Source organism: Tachysurus vachellii, chromosome 13 (assembly GCF_030014155.1).
Source record: "Tachysurus vachellii isolate PV-2020 chromosome 13, HZAU_Pvac_v1, whole genome shotgun sequence".
Lineage (NCBI taxonomy): Eukaryota > Metazoa > Chordata > Actinopteri > Siluriformes > Bagridae > Tachysurus > Tachysurus vachellii.
The window spans coordinates 5,912,399-5,934,650 of record NC_083472.1 but is presented as its reverse complement, the minus strand read 5'-3'; the positions used below and the strand labels follow the sequence as shown (position 1 = coordinate 5,934,650).

The window sequence follows — 22,252 nt, the reverse complement described above, 5'->3', positions numbered from 1 at the left end:
ACTCTTGTTGCTGTAAAAACAGCCTCTGACCATAAACACCGGTCCTTAACATGAGCAACACAACATCTAAAATCTTCCTAGAAAAAAAAAAATCTGTCAGTTGATACAGTAACTGTTTGAGTAGGGATGAAAAGAGAAGAGGGCAAAGTGACAGAAAAACACTGTTCTTTTCAATAATACATTTAAAGTGTGTGTGTGTGTGTGTGTGTGTGTGTGTGTGTGTGTGTGTGGTGTCAGTATAGCGCACAGCGTGGGCGAGGTGGCAGAACAGTGCATGACTGTAAACAATGTCCTCAGGAAGCAGCTATCTCTGTGTTCCCTACATTTTTCATACCCTTCTTCTGGAGCCATCTATAGAGGTGACATATGTCAATGACGTGTTTGTGTTTGACCAATTCAGAGGTTCCAACTTTGCTATTAAAAAAATTCTAGCAGGCAGAGAGATAAAAAATAATTTCACCCCCCAAAAAAAAGCCCTAGTGAATGTTGGTAGAAAAGAAAGATAATTTTTTTTTCAGATGTGCGCCAAGCAACAGAAAAACAGCGAGAAAAAGTTGTGTGATGGGCTACAGAATAATAAGCAGCTCCTCCATTTCTTAATCTGCAGTCTCAAACAGTCCCATTGCTTCCCATTTTTTCTACTGGTTTACAGACAGCGTTGCCAAGTTAGGATTGTTTCACTAGATCTGGTGATTATTTAGACACCTTTAGCAACCTTATTTTACAAAATACTTCATTTCATAGAAATATAATGCCTAATAAAAAGATGGAAGCAATTGTCCTGTACTCAATATGGCTCTCCAGATCTTATTACAGCTTCTGGTCACTGATCATCTCATCACTGATCACTATTGTTCTCTATATTCAATCACTGATCACTACTGTTTTCAACATCCAATCACTGATCACTACTGTTTTCAACACAACATTCAATCACTGATCACTACTGTTCTCTTCATCCAATCACTGATCACTATTGCTTTCAACATCCAATCACTGATCACTATTGTTTTCAACATCCAATCACTGATCACTATTGTTTTCAACATTTCAACATCCGATCACTACTGTTTTCAACATCCAATCACTGATCAGTATTGTTCTCAGAATACAATCAATGATCACTACTGTTTTCAACATCCAATCAATGATGACTATTGTTCTCAAAATACAATCACTGATCACTACTGTTTTCAACATCCATTCACTGATCACTACTGTTCTTTACATCCAATCACTGCCCACTATTATTCGCTACATCCAATCACTGATCACTATTGTTTGCTACATCCAATCACTGATCACTATTATTCTCTACATCCAATCACTGATCACTATTGTTCGCTACATCCAATCACTGATCAAAATTGTTTTCAACATCCAATCACTGATCACTATTGTTCTCTACATCCAATCACTGATCACTATTATTCTCTACGTCCAATCAATGATCACTATTGTTCGCTACATCCAATCACTGATCAAAATTGTTTTCAACATCCAATCACTGATCACTATTGTTCTCTACATCCAATCACTGATCACTATTATTCTCTACGTCCAATCAATGATCACTATTGTTCGCTACATCCAATCACTGATCAAAATTGTTTTCAACATCCAATCACTGATCACTATTGTTCTCTACATCCAATCACTGATCACTATTATTCTCTACGTCCAATCAATGATCACTATTGTTCGCTACATCCAATCACTGATCAAAATTGTTTTCAACATCCAATCACTGATCACTATTGTTCTCTACATCCAATCACTGATCACTATTATTCTCTACGTCCAATCAATGATCACTATTGTTCGCTACATCCAATCACTGATCAAAATTGTTTTCAACATCCAATCACTGATCACTATTATTTTCATCATCCAATCATTGATCAATATTTTTTAACATCCAATCACTGATCACTATTGTTTTCCACATCCAATCACTGATCACTATTGCTCACATCAAGTAATAATTGATAATTTTTTTCCAAACATTGTTTGTCCCACCCACAAAACCATTTTAACAAAACATGTATTGATATGCAAAAAATTATAATATACTGAAGTTGCAAAAGTTTATTACATCATCTGTAGACTTCTAATAGCATATTGCCTGTACATTACTGTAGGTACCTTTACGTAACAAGGGCTGGAAAAAGTGGAACTGAAAGTAACTGCTAAACCGAATCAAATGCATATCTGTTGGACAAAGTTTATTAGAGACTGGTCTGATTACCCTACTAAACCATCCCTGTTAGCACCTCTGCCAATTCTATATTACATGGAATACAATTTTCTCACTATCACAAATAAAAAGCAAGAAAGTAACAATAGATTCACCGGTCCAAAGGTGTTGCTGTCAAAGCTGTGTCCTTGATGGTCGCCCTCGATCCACAGATGTCCATCTGGAACTCTCACGTAACGGTTTTTATATCCCAGAGTCCTGCAAACAGTCAAACAACATGGAGTTAAACTTCCCTGTAGCATTTAAACAGAAAGATACTCACTCAGTCTTCCTAGAAACAACTCATACGAAAAACAATGTTTCTGATAGCTAACCCTTATCTAAAACACAATATCCCTTTTGCCACCGACATTAATTTTGGATCAATAATCGACAACAGTAAACCAAGAATATTCTTGGCTTTTCCAGTTGAGTCTGTGATGTGCTGCTGTCTCTTATCTGTAGTGGTGCTTTGGGGGGGACCCTGGTCTAATTGGTCAGGGGTCAAGAGGCTGCTGATATGAGCAGAAGGAACAGGAGAAAAGACTTTCCGCTCAGGCAACATGAAATACACCAACCACAATTACAGCTGAAATTGTTGCATGACTAGAATGTAACCCATCGAGAGGTGTCAAGTGTCACCAATCACCAACAGACATAGACCAGAAGAATCCTGAGCAAGGTGAATTGCTTTGTATGAACTGGACTACATTAATCCGGTTTTAGCTACAAAAACATTGACTAGTCCATGACATTTCTAAAAACATACAGATACAGGCCAAGAGGCTCAGCGAGAAAATGTGATCTCAATGACCGTGGCATGGTTGCTGGTGCCAGACAACAACCAGCTTGAATATTTCAGAAAATGTTGATCTGGTATTTTTTTTTTCCGCATGAAAATCTCTAGATCTTACACAAAACAGTGCAAAAAAAAAGAAGCAGTTCTGTGGGAAGTTGACAAGAGAGGTCAGAGGAGAATGTCTGGTTCTCGCTGACAGGAGGCTACTGTAGCTCCAATAACCACTCTTTATAACCACGTTGAACAGAATGCATAACAGTTCGAGTCTTGAGGTGGATAATCTACACCAGCAGAAGACCATATTGTGTCCCTTTTCCTATCAGCCAAGAACAGGAATCTGAGACTACAGTGGTCACAGACTCACAGAAACTGGGCAGCTGAAGACTAAAAACAGGCCAAATGATATACATCAGTAGATAGAAAGACATTGAAGAAGAAGAAGTAACAGAGCATTATTTCTGCAGAGAACATAAATGTCTCCTATCTCTTTCTTTGTAGGTTTATGTTCGGCTAAATGAAACGAGGCAGAGCCGTATTTTGCCTGCAGGCCTTGAGACTGACACCTGTGGCCTAATCGTTTAGTTGCGAACAACAAAAACAACTGATATAAGAAGAGAACATTTTCTTGCTGTGTCTTTAAATACAGCCAGAAGCATTTTGCCCAATAATCAATACTCAGTCCTTCATTAAGAAGACACTATTAGCTAATTAGAGCTCAACATTTCAAAATCAGCTCGGGCAGAAATCCTGAGCTGTAGTGCTACTGGAATATGAGTGTTTATAAGACGAATTTAAATATTATCTAAGATGATTGGTGCATCTTTATATTTTTGTATTAGAAGAAGTAAAACTAATCAGAGCTGATTAATGGCAGTGGATGAAATGTAGTATTAAGTAATAACACAAAAACAACTGTACTCTTACACATGGGTCAGAGAAGAAAAATGATTAGTAAAGAGTAATACTTGTATTTTATAGGCTATGATTCAACATATAATCATTAGTAATAATGTTTCTAGAAAATAAAAATCAATTATTTAACTGTATAATATAGTTTGGCTATCCTATCCTAGCTATTGTTACTATTAACATGGATTAAGCATTTAATGTTGTTTATTTATGGTTGTTATTGTAGCAGATGTGTACTCGATTAGGGATCAATTTCAGTCGGTTCCAAAGCAATGTAAAATATATTATAAAATAAATGAAGATAAAATGACTGATCCGATAGGACCGTTAGTGTAGATATGAATGGAAAAACATAGCTTAAACGCAGGAGGAGAAAAGATTTTTAAGAGCCTGCATCAAGGTCTTTTCAAAAAATAATGAAGAGCATTCAGATACGTGTTACAGACGTTTCAACAGTTTTTGAATTTCAATGGGTTTTCTGTTTTGTGGCTGGCTGACTGCATGTGGGACTATACTGCATTAGCACTCATTGTGCATGGCGTAAATGATTTCTCACAGACTGCACAATAAGCTTTCCGGACATTTTTATCAACAACATCTGAAAATCTTCTAGCTATTTATCAGAAAACTTTGCATCCCTCCGTTTTGCAGAAACTCGCACTCTCATAGGTACTGTTTTATTTTCTAACTAAAGCTTGTAATTTAGTCCTTTGACAGCTGTACGGTTGCGTTCAGCTTGCAAAAAACAAAACAAAACAGTGTCACTCATCTCACATGAAACGGTGGCAAGAAGCCTAAAGAAGCATTATACGGTGGTTCTGATCTAGTGATTTGATTGGAGGAGAGGCAGTGATGATGTGCATATGAGAGCAATTGTTCTGTATATCAGAGCGCTTTCAGGTGTGCAGATACCATCGCTGATTACACAACAGGTAACAAATATGGATGCGGTTATGAAAAAGGCATTAGATTGAAGTTATGAATAGCAGTCAGATAAGAACGAGGGAGAAAAAGAAAAGGGGTCCGACTTCATCTGTGTAAATCAGGAATACTGATATAAGCAAGTCTGCAGCCGGGAAACGGTTGATGTGTTGCTTGGCAACACTTTTGTTAACTAATGGAATCATAACCGACCTATTTGTGTTGGCGGAGCTGAAAGGTAATCACAGCCAGGCCAATATCCAGCATCACGGCACTTCTGTCATATTGTTTTCTGAGATTTATAAGGCTCCACAAAACAATGCCATTACACAGACAGGCTGCGTTCAAATGTAAACAAATACTCTGGTTAGATTGAGTCTGATTAATATGCCTTTTTTTACTTTCTAATGCTATTTATACTGCAGTGCTGATAAATTCTCAGTTCTGATTGGTCAGAGTGTGTTGATTCATTTTCTATAACACTAGATCTGACAGTAGTGCAGGCTGCCAGGCAATCACAAGTTCATATCAAGGCACTCGTTACTGTTTCTATAGTAACAACGTACACACAGGAGTACGCTCCACATGAATGTATAATAAATATGTGCAATTGTTGACTTTTTCATGTCAGCAGTCTCCGGTGTCAACACTTTGTAACCTGCAAGCTGTAACTTTTAATTTTACAACCCAGAAAGGTGTTTATGACGGAGGACGAACTGTAATTGTGGAGTAAGAGGAATAAAACACTATTTTCTGTTACTGGAAAATATTCAACTTCATTTTGGTGAAAAACAATTCATATATAATCTACATCTGTTTATAGATTGGGCACATTTTGTGTATTGGTAATTACTGTAAGAAATAAAAAATGCGTAGTGTAAAAATAAGACGATGATGGTGAAGATCTTAATGAAGAACAAGAAGTTTATTCCAGCATAGCAGTGACAAAATACATGACGTACTTTGGGTTCATCGGAGTCAACAAGAACCCAGAGCAAATCCTGCTCAAGCATTATATACAGTTTTCCCTTTTGGTAATTTAAATGAAGTTCCGCCAAGAATGTGTGTTGAGTGTAAGAATTGAATGTCTCCCAAATGGCTGGGCTACACCTTGTTGTCTAGCTGATTGTCTTTAAATGTTAATCATGGTCACGTACACCTTGTCTTGGTATTGTTACAGTTGTTATCAACCAAGTGGTCACTTTAAATGGTAATCGCAGTCACGTAAACCCTTTGTTCATGGTGATGCTTAATGTCCTGCTGCCGTTCCCATATTTATAATTGAATCAAGTTTATACGTTTAGAGCCCTAAACGTATTACCTTATGATACTTAAACCTTTTTAGGAATGAGCTCTTTTAGATGTGTATCCTTGAGTGGAATTTGGGTGCAATTTCTGTAATTTCTTACATTACCATATTTATAGTGTATATTTTGCGTATTGTTTTGCAGTGTAAATTATTGCATTTATTTGATTGTGTGGTTGATTTGATTTCATCATGACATATGGGCAAATCTTTTAGTATATACTTTAGAGTAATTACAATATTCTTTAATGCAAACAACATATGTTTAGTCTATTACATAAGCTGGTGGGTAATGTTGATTAAGTGTTCATTAAAAGGTGAACTATGGTCAACTCGAAATTCCTACTCGGAAAGTCAGGAAGGTTTCGTCCACTGCAGAGTGAAGTCAAGACGTCAGCAGCATCAACAGTAAATAAAAATATAACTTTGCTATGTTAAATCATATAATAATATTTACTTTAACTCTAAAACACTGACCATAACATAGAGTTCCCTGCTTGGAGAAAGTAAATATATCATAAATTCATGATCAATAATGGCTGGTGACGTGAACGACAGTGACCGTTGTTGTCTAGATGTGGGCGTGTCCAGAGACATGACAAAGCTAACGGCGCAGCGACTACTAATGGGAGCGAGGACAGTAGAGTGCACGTAATCTGTGGCAAAAGCACCCACTGCATCTCCTTCATCTCATATGATATGATGCAGATACACACTGCTGAATTTTATACTCAAACACCAAACACCCCTCCAGAATGTTTCATTTTAGCGACAAGAAAACTGATTTGGAATGCTAAGTTGTCACCCGCTGATAAACATTATTACCATGGCAACCAGTAGTAGGAACGCCTGCTGGCGTCTTCATAATACAGCAACTGGAGACTAGCAGTGATAACATCACTGTAAGTGTGAACGTAGTATAACAAAAAAACACTTTCAAAGATGTGGCCATTTTTCCCCACTCTGCAGCTCCGACATGCCAAACTCAAAACTTATGGCTTTCCAAGTTCATACTTTTGAGTCAAAAGCAGCATAATAAAGTATAATGCATCGATTTAATTCTAGTCCATTTAAATGTAGTTTATTGTGTGTTATTATAATCCGTTAATAATTAGAATCCTGTGTAAACAATGTTCTGTAATAACTCTAAGATGATTGTGTAAAATGTTAGAATTATCACAGGGTTTGGAACGGTTACAATCATTTTTGGTTTTCTTAGACACTAGGGTGATTTTGTTGAGCAGATCTGTCAGTTAATTATGATACTGTTAATTATAAATAATAAATGATAAAAAAAACCCAGACTGCTTAATGCTACTAATACGGTATTGTTGTGATACGGTTCGGATATCTTGCATCCTCTAAATATGCTTTTTTTTCACTTAGATTCAAGTTCAGAGCTTAAAGCATGACGGTTTTAATTGTTATTAAACTTTATAGCTTTTGCATAAATATATCAATATATCAGAATTTTTACTGTGTAAACATTGTGTACTTTTATTGTACGCGTGCACTGCGGACCCTGATTCCGCTGACAAATATTCTATTAAATAATTAAATAATTAAATAACCTTCTCTAACAAAAAAAACACCCTCAAAACACAAGGTTTATTTCTCAACAAGGAAATTATACAGAAATGTTTAGAGAATATCAGCAAAACCCTGTGTACCAGGACAATACACCACGCTCAGCTCACTCTTATTAACTTCTCCGAGCTCTGTGTGTAATTGCAGGCACCTAAAATAAAGTGTTATGCAACGTTCTGTGGACATCATAGTGGAAAAGGCGCACAGATGGAACCTTTAGTAAATGGCACTGCTGTCAATTGCAGGGGTCTGAGGAGTCATTAAATCGCTCCTTTCAGCCATCGCAGGGAGAAAAAAAAAGCATCCATTTCCGCCAAACTCCCCCACGTATCTCTGAACCATCACAAAGGTAATCAGTTTCACAGAGCCATCAGCGCTGCCTTTTCAGCTGCCGATCCAAAGATCACCTTGGGATGTGACACTGACGAGCCTGGGCGATTTAATGAGCGCTGCGAGCTTCAGTGTGCATTCACAGCCTGAGCAATTCAGACCGGGTTATTATGCGTGATCATAGATTTTATGTGTTTTTTTTCTCTCCTAAGTGGCTACAGAGACATAATGCAGTGGCTTTAATAGTCATTCATCAATCCATGGTGAGGCTTTAAGTGAATTAATTACGTTCTATTACCGGACAGCCGTCTGTACAGACGCCTCTAACGGTCTGACGTCAGGACGTTACGTTACAGAATAACAATGATATCACCCAAAAATGAATAAAAAATAAATAAATAAATAAATAAAAAAGTTTACTGACTTGATGAAGTCTCCCTCGAGAGCAATGACTCGCTTGATAATTTTCTGTTTTGGGTTCTTGGGAGACCTGAAAAAAAGAAATAAATTGAGACATTAAGCTATTGTTAAATATCTTGATTAGAATGATTCAAATCTCAATGATAAAAGGAACAAAAGGCAAAAGAAGTGATAACGACAACAAACTTTATAATATTAAACGATAATTAAAGAAGTTATATATTTATATTTAGTGCGATTGTCTATTTTCTTTTCTAGCCTGACACATAGCAAATGAATTTCTCCTTTCATCTACCTCCATTAGTTCCTCAAAATATGGCGCTGACTCAGTAGAAAGACAGAAATCTAGATTAAATGTATGGATTAAAATTATGGATTAAATGTAGGATGGTCAAAGTTTGAGGTCGTAGAAATGTCCGTTTTGGGTTCATTAGAGGAAGTCTGGCAACAAATGGTTTATACAGAGATTTTCAAGGTCACATTACAATAAAGAGACGAGGGGAAAGAAATAGTGAAGGCAAACCAAAAGAAGAGCTACTGATCTCAGAGAGCAGTAAAGCCAGTGAATTCTGATGAAGTTAAAAGTTAGATGAAGCTGTCTGGTTGGAAAGGCAAAATTCTAAAGATACGAGCCTAAACCATTAGAAAGCTGGAAAGCTTAAAAGCTAGTATAAGAGGTGGGGTTTCTGAATTGACAGACATGCAAACACACCTCCTTGTCCTGATTGGTTGACTACAGACTTTCCATGGACCAGAGTTTCTCCTTTGAGGAGATTTTTTGACGCTACCAAAATGTGTCAAGCCAAATATTACAAACTGTGCTGATTGTAAAAAAAAAAAAAAAAACCCTAATGACAGCTTTATATAATAACTGTTATATTATGACCCTTTAGCCTTGAAAAGCAAGTTGGACAAGTTAGACTTCCTTGGAAAGCACACTGAGCTGATTCTGCTGGCTGAATCCTTCCTCCATTGTAGTTGGCTTTTGACTTCTTCTCTGTTACAGGGATTTCACTGGCACCATTTCAGAATCTATACAGGACTCGGAAGTTAATCGAGCTCCAGCACGAGCCTCTCCATCACCTCCTGTGTCTCCTCCTCCTCGGTGGAGAGCATGATTTGTGCTCTTCATTAGTTTTAAAGGCCTCGATGTTGGAAGTGCTTATCGCAATTGTTACAAATGCAGAATGCTGAGATTTATCTGGCCCATTTCTGTAAACCATGAACTGCTTTTGGAAGTTGGATCATCTCATCTCATCTCATCACACTGTTGTGCTTTATGCGGTACTGTGTACTGAAGTTATTGTAGTGTTACTGCTTGGTCCTGAAGAAATGACTAGTAGAATAACAATAAAAACACAAACTTGATCTTCCCCATCACAGTGAAGGATATAGAAATTTCTGGGATGAAAACGTTATCAACGATTGTATTATCAGACAGCAGAGAGGACCCAGAAACAGTGTCATGAATAAAGTCAGGACAGAGAAAAGCCACTAGTCAGCATTCAGTCCAGGAGCTGCCTCAGGCAATATGGCATCTTACACACACACACACACACATACACACACACTCACTCTCCATCCTTAACTGGGTCACTAGCTCACTGCAGTTTCAGCAAACAAGTGAGGAAGACAGGGTTAGCTGGAATAACAAAAAATAAGAAATAAAGGTGATCAAGAGAGTGTGTGTTAGAAACGAAAGAGAGAGGAGACACTCTGCGTGCTTTCATCGTCTGTGTGAGCTCTGCTGTGACTGACAGCCCTGCTCAACCAACCAGCTTGCAGGCACTGCTTGAATGATGGGTGGTGATTTGTCTGTCCTCCGGGAGGCTGGGTTGTGCATGTGTGTATCAGGAGCACAGCACAGGCAGTGATGTTTGAGGAACGAATACACACTCTGTGTGCACCCAGTGTGAGAGCAAGCGAGCGAGCCAGTGAGTGAGAGAGAGAGAGAGAGAGGGAGAGAGAGAGAGAAAATCAGTACACTCACATCTCCCTCCCTCAACCAGACCCCTACCTTTATTCCACTCGCTGTTGATCACACGCTACAGAGTTGAGTTTCATTCCTGACTGGAATAATACGTTACTCAGACCAGGAGGATCTTCTTTCCTTACGGTAAGCTCTTCTCCTCTCCTCTCTTCTCTTCTCTTCTCTCCTCTCTTCTCTTCTCCTCAGATGACTCACGGCTTTCATGTCATCAGTGTGTTAGGGTAGCGTATCAATGCAGAGGCACCTCGCTAACGATTCTGACAGCATCGTTTTCCAGATTCAGAAAAACACCCTCCTTTTTTTTTTGTTTGTTTGTTCTTGCTCTTGTGGCGAGCTTGTTATCTTGACCTGCGTAGGCGGTTTTAGTTGTTTATAACAGTGACTGACACAGACACACACACACACACATACACACACACTCCACAGGTATCAAGCAGATACATGAGACTATATGTAAAATGCGATGCTGATCTGAGGAAAGACATTTTATCTTCAGGTTTTTAAATCAGTAAAGATATTCTGCATTTTTCCTACATTAAGTGTGGATTTAGATTTTCATATGTTTACATTAAAAAAGACCAGTAGATATGAGTTAACATAGATGAAATAAAATTAAAGGGAAAGGAAGTAAATAATATGCAAATCCAAGAATACAGCAAAGAATCTGAGCTCAAATCTTAATCTTACTTAAAGGATTATTCAAATACATTTTTTTCAACCTAACATCTATCTACACATCTATAATACACACTCATTTCCTTTACATGTTTTCCTGTTATCAGAAAAGAACAGAAAGTTGTTGGGGCAGTTGTGGACTTCTCCAAATGTCTGCCCTTAGTCCTCCATTATACGTGAGCACCATGTAAACCAGGGATTCGGGTCATTTCTCAGAACAAGGAAACGTGTACGATGTCTTGTTGCTATGTTACAGATGCGATTAGGTTTAAAAACAGCCGGAATTTTCCTTTAAGAGATCTTTAAGGAAATTTATATCTTGCTCATGAATTATATATATATATATATATATATATATATATATATATATATATATATATATATATATATATATATATATATATATATAACATCGCATAATATATATGTATATACAGTGACATAAAGAGAGCTGGTTCTTAGTGTTTACCTGCTAAATGTTTTGCTGCACTTTGGCTAGATATTTGTTTCTCTCTCTCTCTCTCTCTCTCTCTCTCTCTCTCTCTCACACACACACACACACACACACACACACACACACACACGTACATTAGCAGCACAGCCTGCTCTCTGCAAACACTCTCATGCTGCCTATGGCAACCGTGCTCAGTATGCACCACTCTGACAAACCCAACACCTCACACTTCCTAACCATCCCACTCCTCTCCTCGGCCACGTTTGTGTAAACCTAAACCGTCTCGTGCTAAAGGTTAAGGAGGTATAAACCTGATATGTTTAGCTGTAGATGTATTCTGTGCACAAGTTTGTTTTAATGGTGCATCACAAAGCATTCGTGTCCTTCACTGACAACATTCTTTAAAAAAGTCTGTCGCATGGACATGTTATTCTAATAGGAGTGCAATAAACGCTTGGACTGTGAATCCGACCATAAAAACACACACAAAAAAAATGTTTAATTCTTGCATATAGTATAATATACTAGAGTATAGTGTTATATAATATTATAGTGTAGTAAAATGGAACAAAATGATTAGATTTCCTATAACTGCACACCTTGTAGTGTTTTATTTCCTTTGTACCACAGCAAATAGCCAAGAATTCATATTTAATAATAATAATAGTAATAAAAAAACATCATATTTTTTATCCTTTTACAGCTACATAGAAACAGGTTAGTTCTTGTATTGCTTACACAGTAGCAGCTTTAAACAGCTGTTTGCCCTCAGCAGCTTCCTCAACTTTCCTCGCTATTGACAAAACAGATGCATAGTTTTCATCTAACTAAGAGACTGTAACGGGTGACGCCCCCTGTCATGACCACGTCCCCATGGGAAACATAGTGAACTGATAACAGAGACTCCTTCCAATAGAGCTAAATACGAAAACTTAGCAAAAATAACCAAAACATCACCATTTTATACAACAATTCCATTTTTTTTGAAACTTTATGTGGATTGCCTATATCATAAAATTCCCTGTGTAAGTTACTATGGAAACGACAATGTACAGTATAAGAGCAAGCTCATTAACAGAAACCTGGGGTTTGTCAGAGCTGAACGTTGTTGTGATATAAGATATTTAAAATACAGTGTTTTCGATATATGAGGCTCCCCAAATAGGTGCGCATCATTTTGGCCAGTTTTGACTCACCATATGGAAACTATTGTTTTCTTAGGTTCCCTTCCTTCCAGCCTTATCAGAGTAGGCAAGCTCGTAGTTATACAACATTTTAAGAAAAGTGAGAGGAAGAATTGGAAAGTTTCAATATGCAGTTTTTTTTTAATAATAAAACATGGCGATAATATCATTAACTCTGATAAAAGTGATGTGAAATTTAATATCAGCACATTCCTAGGGCTGAGCGCGTACCACTTTCCTCTCATAGTACACGCTTTTCATATTCAGGTATAAAAAAGGAACCGGATAGGTTTAGTGCCAGGCTGCTAAAAGGAGGAGAGGAAGCTAGAAACACAATAGAAAGAACTGCAGATGATGTGAAAGACTAAAACAGAGGTGAATAATTGCTGGCTGGAATAGTTGAAACATCCATGGGGATTCTGTCAGCGCTGGTGAAGTGTAATTAATTGCATCTGTGCCGAATATTCGCTAGCTGAGCCGAGCAGGTGAGAGCGGAGGGACTTTATATTTATACCTGCCTTTTATACCTGCTTTCCTGTTCTCTTTATCAGCACCGGGGTCCTGCTAATTCTAGGTTACTGCTAAATCTTAGCTGTATTCTTTGTGCTCTTTGCAAATGAAATTAAAATATGATGCTGGAATTAATGTAGAATGGTGAAAGGGAAATTGGTGCTTTGTCTGTGGCAATGTAATAAACAATAGTAGAAAATATGAATGATTATCGTGATTGTTTCTCTCCATAATAAAATCAGGGTGATTTATCACATTTATTCAGCCACATCGATTTGCATTATAATAATAATAATAATAATAATAATAATAATAATAATAAAAAAACATACACTTTAAAATGTAAAGTTACATCCATTAGCTGCTCTACTCGATTATAATTCATTAAATGAATTGTGCAGGCCTTCCAGCGGTTACTCATGCTGGAAAAGTACATTAGTGGTGAAAAATTGTTTTCATTTAGGGCCAAATAAAATCGTACACATGCTACACTGGTACTTCCTCCAAAAATTGATTAGTACAAAGAAATTAAATACAGTTTAAATGCACTTTGCAAGCAAGAGAAACACTCCACCATACACACACACGTATTTGTTGAGCCACATGACAGTTTGATGGTGAAATTGTCCCCAAAGTGTTCTATTTGCTTTCTGTGGAATTAGCACGTGGCATTTCTGAAGCCTTATATCAAGTTGCTCAAATTTGAAATCTGAAATCTGACTGGTCAGAAGGGGGTGATTCATTTTTTATAGCAGCAGCATAGTGAACAGTATCTGTCTGTAACTCAAATCACAGGTTTATATTAATGCTCTTGTTACAGTATGTTATCGGTTCTTATGAAACAGGGAAGCTGCAGCACAAAGACATTAAAATGTGATGTTATTTAGGAGACATATATTGTATTTAACATCTATGGAAGGAGTCTCCAGTTCCGGTGCTTGATAACTTTTGAATTTTAGTAGGTGAAACAAATCTTCAGGATAGAGAACCTTGCGCTTTGTGGTTTCTCGAGAAAAGAAGCGTCTATTAATGAATAACCTCAGAAAAGGTATAAATTAAAAATACGTCCAAAAGAAATCATAGCATCTTTATTATAAGGAGAAAATAAATAATAATAAATAGGGAGGTGGGACCCTAGTAGTTAAGGTGTTGGTCTAATCGAATCCCAGGTCCAACAAGCTGTCACCTCTGGGCCCCTGAGCAAGGCCCTTAAAGTTCAAATGCTCAGTTGTATTAAATGAGATTAAAATGCAAGTGGGATGCAATAAAGGTTTCTGCTAAATGCTGTAAATGTAAATAATAACACAGCCAAAATAAAAAAAACACACATATACACATACACACACACACACACACACACACACACACCTACACACACACACAATGAAAAAAGCACATCTCTCTGTTTTTATCCAAACACTATTCTTAATAATAAAATGCAAAGCAATAGCACAGAAACTTCAATATAAAGCATTTACTACCATTTTAGTGAGGAAAAAAAACTCCCCCCACTCAGATCTCCATCTCAGCTAATGTGCAACAATGCACAGCAGTTAGGGAAAGCTCTTAGAAGTGAACATTCACCGGCAGGAAACAAAGAGGAACTAATTTAATCAGTGTGTGTGAGTGGAGCAAAGGTTTAACAGCAGAGAAGCGTGGAAAAAAATGCACTCATGCTGTGTAACTGTGCATATCTCAATGCTTTGTTCACTTTAAAGCGCATTAATCTGTACGTGTGGCTTCACAACAAAGAGATCAGACTCACAATGTGACTTTCTATTGCATAGAGAAAAAAACACTGCGACCGCACTGATGTGTGAGAAACCGTCAATCTTGACTGATCATAGTTGTAACTATAAGCTCTAATGACTGGACTAGATATTACTGAAAATGTACAGCTGTATTGTTGAAAGAAATGCTAAATAGTTTCTAGCAGGTGCTGACATTCAAAGAAGTTCAATTAAGCATGTAATCTGCTGTTAAAAGCGCCTGTCACATGCGTAGCGGTTAAAAGAGCCTTTCATGGCTTTCCACGAAGAAAAGACAAAAAAGACGGCGATGTATATAGAGTAAGACATTGATGATCATGGATGTGGTCATTAGCTCATTCACTCAGGTACTTTCGCCTAAAATCATTATGCTTGAAGGTGTTTACATGCAATTTAAAAGCTGTTTTTGTTTCTTGGGAATAATTTTGTTTAAGTACGACTTGACTATTTGACTGTATACACTCTTGGGCTGGGAAATATAACGATATAATATAATGACTGATAAACTGTGTCACAATCCACTTTACACGTTTATGATGTTGTAGGTAACATGCCATCATTTATTATGAAAGGAAACAAATTACAAACCCCAACTGTATGTTTAAATTATGTACATCGTTTTAAATGGTTGAATATAGTATTGCCTTCTCATTACGAGTTATTTAGCAATGAATTTTTGTAGCCAATAAAAAAAAAAAGATCAACCTTTTTTTGTTAGCAGTCCTATCAATTGAAAAAAGTTTGATACACACTGTGTAATTGTTGGATTTATATCACAGCACTGATAATGCTTGATGCTGATTGGTGTAGATTAATCTCTTACAATATCATAAAGACATCATCGAAAATAGTACAGGATGCAGGGGTTCGTTATAATTTATCATCGCTGCTATAGTAACAGCTTATTTACATTGTGGACTTGTCACATAATTTTTCATATGGTGGTGTTTTCTATAAGGAAATATCATTTATTTTTGCTGGAAGGAGTCTCATGGAAGTCTCTCTGGAAGAAAATCTTCAGGACAGTGAGTTTTGGGTTTTCTCGGAAATGAAGCACCTGCATTTTATTTGCCTTATTATCTTTAAGCGGGAGTAAACAAGGCAGGCTGATGAGAGGGAAAACATGAAAATCTTTAGTAGACGTTCCAAAAAAATTCAACTATTAAATTTTGTAGATAGTATGGTGTGCTGTTTTTGATTTCATAGTATTTCATAGTGAATTGATGTGGTATCAGAGGAATAAACCATGCTGGGATATGATAATATAAGGAAATAACTTTGGGGTAGTTATAGTTTTTATATAATGTCGTGTCATGTCTTTTTCCTTACACATATCCCCATGCCCTGTTCAACATCGACATCACTAATGAATTTTCTCTCTAAAATTTCAGTAATATACAACACTGAATATTAACACATTCACTACCATTCAGTTATTGACTAGTTTGTACCTTTGATTACATAATCGCAACCTAGAAAGGCAAGCACGAGGAGCATAAGCCGTTCAGTACCGAGAGTTTCTTGCCTAAACGCTGTGTGAAGCAAATAAGGTCTCTGCTTTAAACAGATGGCTTTAGAGGGGAAAAAAAAGGAAAGAATGCCTGTTCCCACCTGCCCATGTTGACTCGTTGCCATAGACAGACTAATGCATGCATACAGTCATATAGGGAGGGGGGTCCTTGGCAAAGCTGCTGCTGTAGCATTACTGACAGCTTCATCTAACATTGCCCTGGAGTGCCATGGCTTCTGCTCTCAAGGTTACAAATTAATCAAAACATCAATACGTGGTGTCAACACAGGTTAAACCAGAGCGTACTCTCAACTGGAGCAGCTATCATTCGGCTCCTTATACATAATGCAACCCGAAGCAAGCCCCGGGGATCTCTTTAATAAATGCTATGGATCTCCTTTTGGAAAAGTGTATGCAGCACGTTTGTATTTTCAGAAAGCGTTGTGCAAAGCTTTGCTACTCTAGATATGTTCTCCAACAAGACAACATAATAATGGCAGTTGTCACAGAGTACACACAGTGGTTATTACTGAGACCAGTGATGTGAAATAATTGCTTGGCTCATTCGCTTGCCTTTGATGACTATATGTAGCAGTATAAGCAATTCTGCCACTCAATGGACCATAACTGCTTACAATTATTAAATGAACTATGATGCTTTTTGACTCATTAGACATAGAGGGCTATATACTCATGACACAAGCATTTAACACAGAGTAGAGTAAAAAAGATGCGAGTCTGGATACGAGTTATTCAATACCGGATCTGTTAAGAACTAACAAGGCTTAGTGTTGATCAGAATAGTGTAAGTTGTGAGATTAAATCATTTGAACCTTGACCATAACATTTATTTGTGCAGTTTAACTGTAACTCTTAAAAAAAGCTTAAGCTACATAAAAGCATCTGAAAAATGAAGAAAGAGCAATTATGAAAAATGCTTATTTCTGTATACAGACCTTCATGAGTTGAGTTTCAAAGAAATAATCATAATATATAACCCAACCATCCTGTTAATTTGAATATACAGTCAAGGTCTGGGTGTTGGTATTCTGTGTAAAATGATATACGAGAGCACCAGGCAAAGCAGTCATAATTCACCTTTTTTTTTCCCAGTGCAACTGAAAAAGCAATAAAAATCTCCTGCTTAACGTCAATATTTTTCAATATTCTTAAATGCCAATACCACTCTGTCTCAGCCGTAATGTGACATTGTATTCATTATATTTCTCCCATCTCCTGTTTTCTGCAGATGGAAACTGATGTGTGTGACTGATTGAGGATAATAATGAAGGCAGAGTGATCCATTTCCTCCAGCAACCTGAGCTCCTGGTTTTCTCCATTTTCACTCCTCAAAGGATATAGTGACCTTCACATATGCTGCCAGCCTGACAAGTTTTCAGCAGGTAAACTGAAAGGTTGTTCCTCGTTTCCAAGGACGACACAAAGAAACCGGGGAAAGACTTGGTGTCAGCAGAAAAACAGCCTGTTGTTGTGGCAACAAATGACCGCGTATTTGTGAAGTTAACAACATTAACCCTACACCCTTACGGACTAATTTGCTGAGAAGAAAAGAGCCAGGATGAAAGAACTGCATTTTGTAGTTTGCCTCTTAACGGGACTTGCATTTACCGGCTCTGTTCATGTGTCTGAGTGGACCGGGGCATGTCAGAATCTGTGCAGGTGTGAAATCCGACCCTGGTTTTCTCCTTTGTCCCTTTATATGGAGACTTTAACTGTGGACTGTGATGATCTGGGAATTGTGTCTCTTCCAGAAAAACTTCCATCAGATACACAGGTGCTACTGGCACAGAGCAACAACATTGTCAACATTAAAAACCCTTTGAATTATATGGTTAACTTAACAGAAGTGAATTTATCTCAGAACAATATATCTTCTCTTAGTGACATCTACCTAGGTAACCTTTCCCAGCTTTCGTCCTTGCACTTGGAAGAGAACCGAATAACCAGCCTTCCCGACAATTGCTTTGCGCATCTACCGAACCTTCAAGAGCTTTACATAAACCACAACCTTCTCTCACTGATCAGTCCTGGAGCTTTTCAAGGTCTAAACAATCTTTTGCGTCTCCATCTCAACTCAAACAGATTGAAGGTGATCAGGCCAGAGTGGTTTCATGCACTCAACCAGCTGGAGATATTGATGATAGGAGAAAATCCCATTTCCCAATTACAAGAAATGAACTTCCAGCCTCTGAGTAATCTCCACAGTCTTGTACTGGCAAGGATGAACCTCTCTGTCATACCTGATAATGCTCTGGTTGGTCTCCATAAATTGGAGAGCATCTCATTCTATGAAAATAAGTTTGCAAAGGTGCCCCAGGCTGCACTTAGAAAAGTCCAAAGTCTCAAGTTTCTGGATCTTAATAAGAATCCTATTGAGAGAATTAATCGAGGGGATTTTGTGGATATGATTCATATGAAAGAACTGGGTATCAACAGCATGCCAGATTTGGTTTCGATTGACAGCTTTGCTGTTTCCAACTTGCCCGAGCTTACAAAGATAGAGGCCACCAACAACCCCAGACTGTCCTATATCCATCCCAATGCGTTTTATAACCTACCCAGGCTTGAGACGCTGATGCTAAATGATAATGCCCTCACTGCACTTCATCGTGTTACAGTAGAGTCCTTGCCCAGCCTACAGGAAGTAAGCTTGCACTCCAATCCGATTTACTGTGACTGTGTTGTCCGCTGGATCAATATGAACAAGACTAAGATACGCTTCATGGAGGCTGACGCTCTCTTGTGTACGGGACCTCCCGAGTTCGAAGGCCGCCATGTCCGACACGTACACTTTCGTGAAATGATGGACACCTGCCTCCCAGTTATCTCTCCGGAAAGCCTTCCAGAGCATGTCAGTGTGGATGTCGGTCAGTCAGCATCATTCCACTGTAGGTCATTCGCAGAACCAAATCCGGAGATCTACTGGATCACCCCTTCGGGAGAAAAGATCCTACCAAGAATGGCTTCAAGCAAGTATTTGGTGCATCCTGAGGGAACATTGGACATATTTAACATTTCTGAGAGTGAGGCAGGTCAGTACACCTGCGTAGCCCACAATCTCATTGGGGCAAATATGAAGTCTGTTGTAATGGTAGTGAATGGATACTATCCAGAACATTTAAATGGATCTTTGCATGTGCAAATCGATATGATACAACCACATTTTGTAAAAATCTCTTGGGTACCACCTAAAAGCAGCTTTGTGTCAAATATCGAATGGTCCACCACGTCTTTACGCTTTACAGCTCGTGTACCATCTAACGTAAAAATGTTCAACCTGACACATTTGCAGCCACTGACGCAGTATGAAGTATGTGTAGAAATTACAGACCTGCAAAGGGGCCATTTAAGAAATTGTATTAATGTCAGTACACCCGAGCAAGCTGCGCCGGTGTGCAAATCTAACAAGAACAAAATGATGATGATTAATGCCATTGGTATGCTTTTGATAGCATCTGCTGTCACATGTTCACTGATCTACAAGTCTTTGAAGAGTGATCATCTTTACAGAAGGCTAATTAATCGACAAACAGGTACACTGCAGGGTCCCAGTCCCTGCCCCTCTCCCATCCTCATGCACCCTGCAAGGTCTGAAGCGGATGTCAATATTTTGGACTTGAACAACACCATTTAAGAAACTCTTTTAAAAAAGAATCAAGGTGGGATATAATGGACACAAGACTGTGTAACTCAATATCCCACATTCTGAGTTTCTGCTGGACCTCTACAGAAGGAATGCAGAGAACTCAGATCAGGAGTCATCGTCCCTCCCAGAGCGTTTGGTGACATTGTCTCAACTCAACACCTCCTTTAGTGTAAATGTCACATGTGGGAATCAATGTCCTCCAGATTAGGCAGCCTGGAGAGCACTGTTCCTTCAGGCAGGATCAAGGCACAGAACATGAAAGGTTGTGTCCAGATACCTGACTGTTCATGTATAATGCAACTCCACAGTGGCTTTTGTTTCTATTGTGGGCTTGTAGCAATACTCTTTGCTCTGTCTCAGTGGGAAAGTAAACAAAGTAAACTTTACGATCCACTATGTTCATAGAGTAGATCACAACACTATGTACAACACTTTGTGAAAAAAAATACATTTATACAAAAACTTTTTGTGACAGACTTTTTTCCCCGTTTTTTTAACCAAGACTTATTTAACGATCTAACCAGTTAAAAACACAATATCAGCCAATATTCTTTGTCAATAGATGCTAATTTTGTTGCATTTTTAAACAAATTTGCTAAAAACTCAGTATACATGGTATCGATACTTAGCATCACCCAGCACAAACACACATCAAATGTCTTTCAAGGAAATGGCTTTAGTTCCTATCTTGTGGTTGTGAGGTTATTGATGGCTTCACGTGCATGGCTGACGACTGGAGATGTATAAAATTGGAGGAGGTAGAAAGGAAATAGAGGCTATCACAAAACTTATTGACGTCAAATTGCATTATATTCTTTTTCATTAAAAATCCAATATGAATTCCCAATCGCCAAACACCCACAGGTGATGAATCACCGTCACAATGCGAATGATGTGGGGGATTTATCAGGCAGGCATGGCTATATATCACTGGAGGGGTTTCGGCACCACAGACAGGGCTTTTAGAGCTCGGCTATTTGTCATAGACGCCGAAGCTAAAGCATGAATCATCAGAGCGAGAGGTAGTGGATAGGTCAGCAGGAACACGATGCAGCTGGACTCGACTTCCTACTGTGACCCTGCTGAGGCTGATCACCCTTAGTAGGATGCTCAATTGTCAAGACTCAGGTGAAAAGGTAAAATGGCTGTGTTTGCAAAAAAAGAATTACATTTCAGGTTCTCTGGGTTAGTGGTGTTAGCTTACGCTGACTCCCATCTGTAAATATAATATCTAATACTAGTTCTTCAAAAAAACGACTTTGACTAGATGACAAGTAGTATTAGATAAAATTAAATAGTTAAAGCAATAACTGTTTCAGGACATTATTTTTACATTATTAGTTTTATATGTATAGCAAAGTTCACATGAAACCGTTCTTCAACTAACCATAAAGAAGAAATAAAATTACAGCTTTAATGGTTTGTTTTAAGGCTACAAATGATAAATAAAATAAATGAATAAATGTGCAAATGAGGAAATTTGTTTACCATACTATTATCATCCTGCCAAGGGTAAAGATGGATGGAGGATGTGATGTCTAGCACCTAGAAGGTTTTCCTCCATGTTCAACTCAAAACCAAAGTTGAGATGGCATTCACTACTGGCTGTTTTCTACAATGAGTGGGACTGAAAGCACTCTTTCACCAGGGTCCATTGTAATGTTTGTATTTAGCTTTAAATGGTGACAAAAAGAAGGACACGGTAGCCTAGTGGTTTAAGACGCTTGCCTACTGATCAAAGGTTGCAAGTTTGAATCCCAGGTCCACCAAGCTACCACCACTTGGCCCCTGAGCAAGTCCTTTATCACTGAATTGCTCAGTTTTATTAAGTGAGATAAAAATGTAAGTCACTCTGAATAAGAGCATCTGCCACATAAACGAACAAAAATAACTGCAGAAGGAATTCCTTTGGGATAAGGCAGGACTGGGGTTAAAAATATTCTCGCTTACAAATAGCTCACAGCTTTTCACTTCATCCAAAGTGA

The 22,252-nt window shown here is 38.0% G+C and overlaps 2 protein-coding genes across 6 annotated transcripts in view; one reads left to right on the top strand and one right to left on the bottom strand.

Annotated features, from left to right (window-relative positions):
- The window catches only part of immp2l (inner mitochondrial membrane peptidase subunit 2), a 113,629-nt gene that overhangs the window by 8,701 nt on the left and 82,676 nt on the right, over nucleotides 1-22,252 (bottom strand). For 3 of the 4 annotated variants that reach the window (XR_009649394.1, XM_060885418.1, XM_060885420.1), the window contains exons 4-5: nucleotides 8,513-8,578; nucleotides 2,353-2,455 (exon numbers count right to left, since the gene is read on the bottom strand). Coding sequence is in view for 3 of the 4 variants with exons in the window: in XM_060885418.1 (XP_060741401.1) it covers nucleotides 2,353-2,455; nucleotides 8,513-8,578 (169 nt within the window). In the remaining variant the exon portion in view is untranslated. The remainder of the gene's footprint in view (nucleotides 1-2,352; nucleotides 2,456-8,512; nucleotides 8,579-22,252) is intronic. The other variant, XM_060885421.1, reaches the window with a different exon arrangement.
- lrrn3a (leucine rich repeat neuronal 3a) lies at nucleotides 10,415-21,308 on the top strand. 2 transcript variants are annotated; one of them, XM_060885416.1, is made up of 2 exons: nucleotides 10,415-10,624; nucleotides 17,850-21,308. In XM_060885416.1, exon 2 carries the CDS (start codon nucleotides 18,180-18,182, stop codon nucleotides 20,253-20,255), a length of 2,076 nt encoding a protein of 691 aa, XP_060741399.1. In that variant the 5' UTR covers nucleotides 10,415-10,624; nucleotides 17,850-18,179; the 3' UTR covers nucleotides 20,256-21,308. The 2 variants fall into 2 exon arrangements, with proteins under 2 accessions (XP_060741399.1, XP_060741400.1); XM_060885417.1 differs by lacking the exon at nucleotides 10,415-10,624 and adding an exon at nucleotides 13,190-13,296.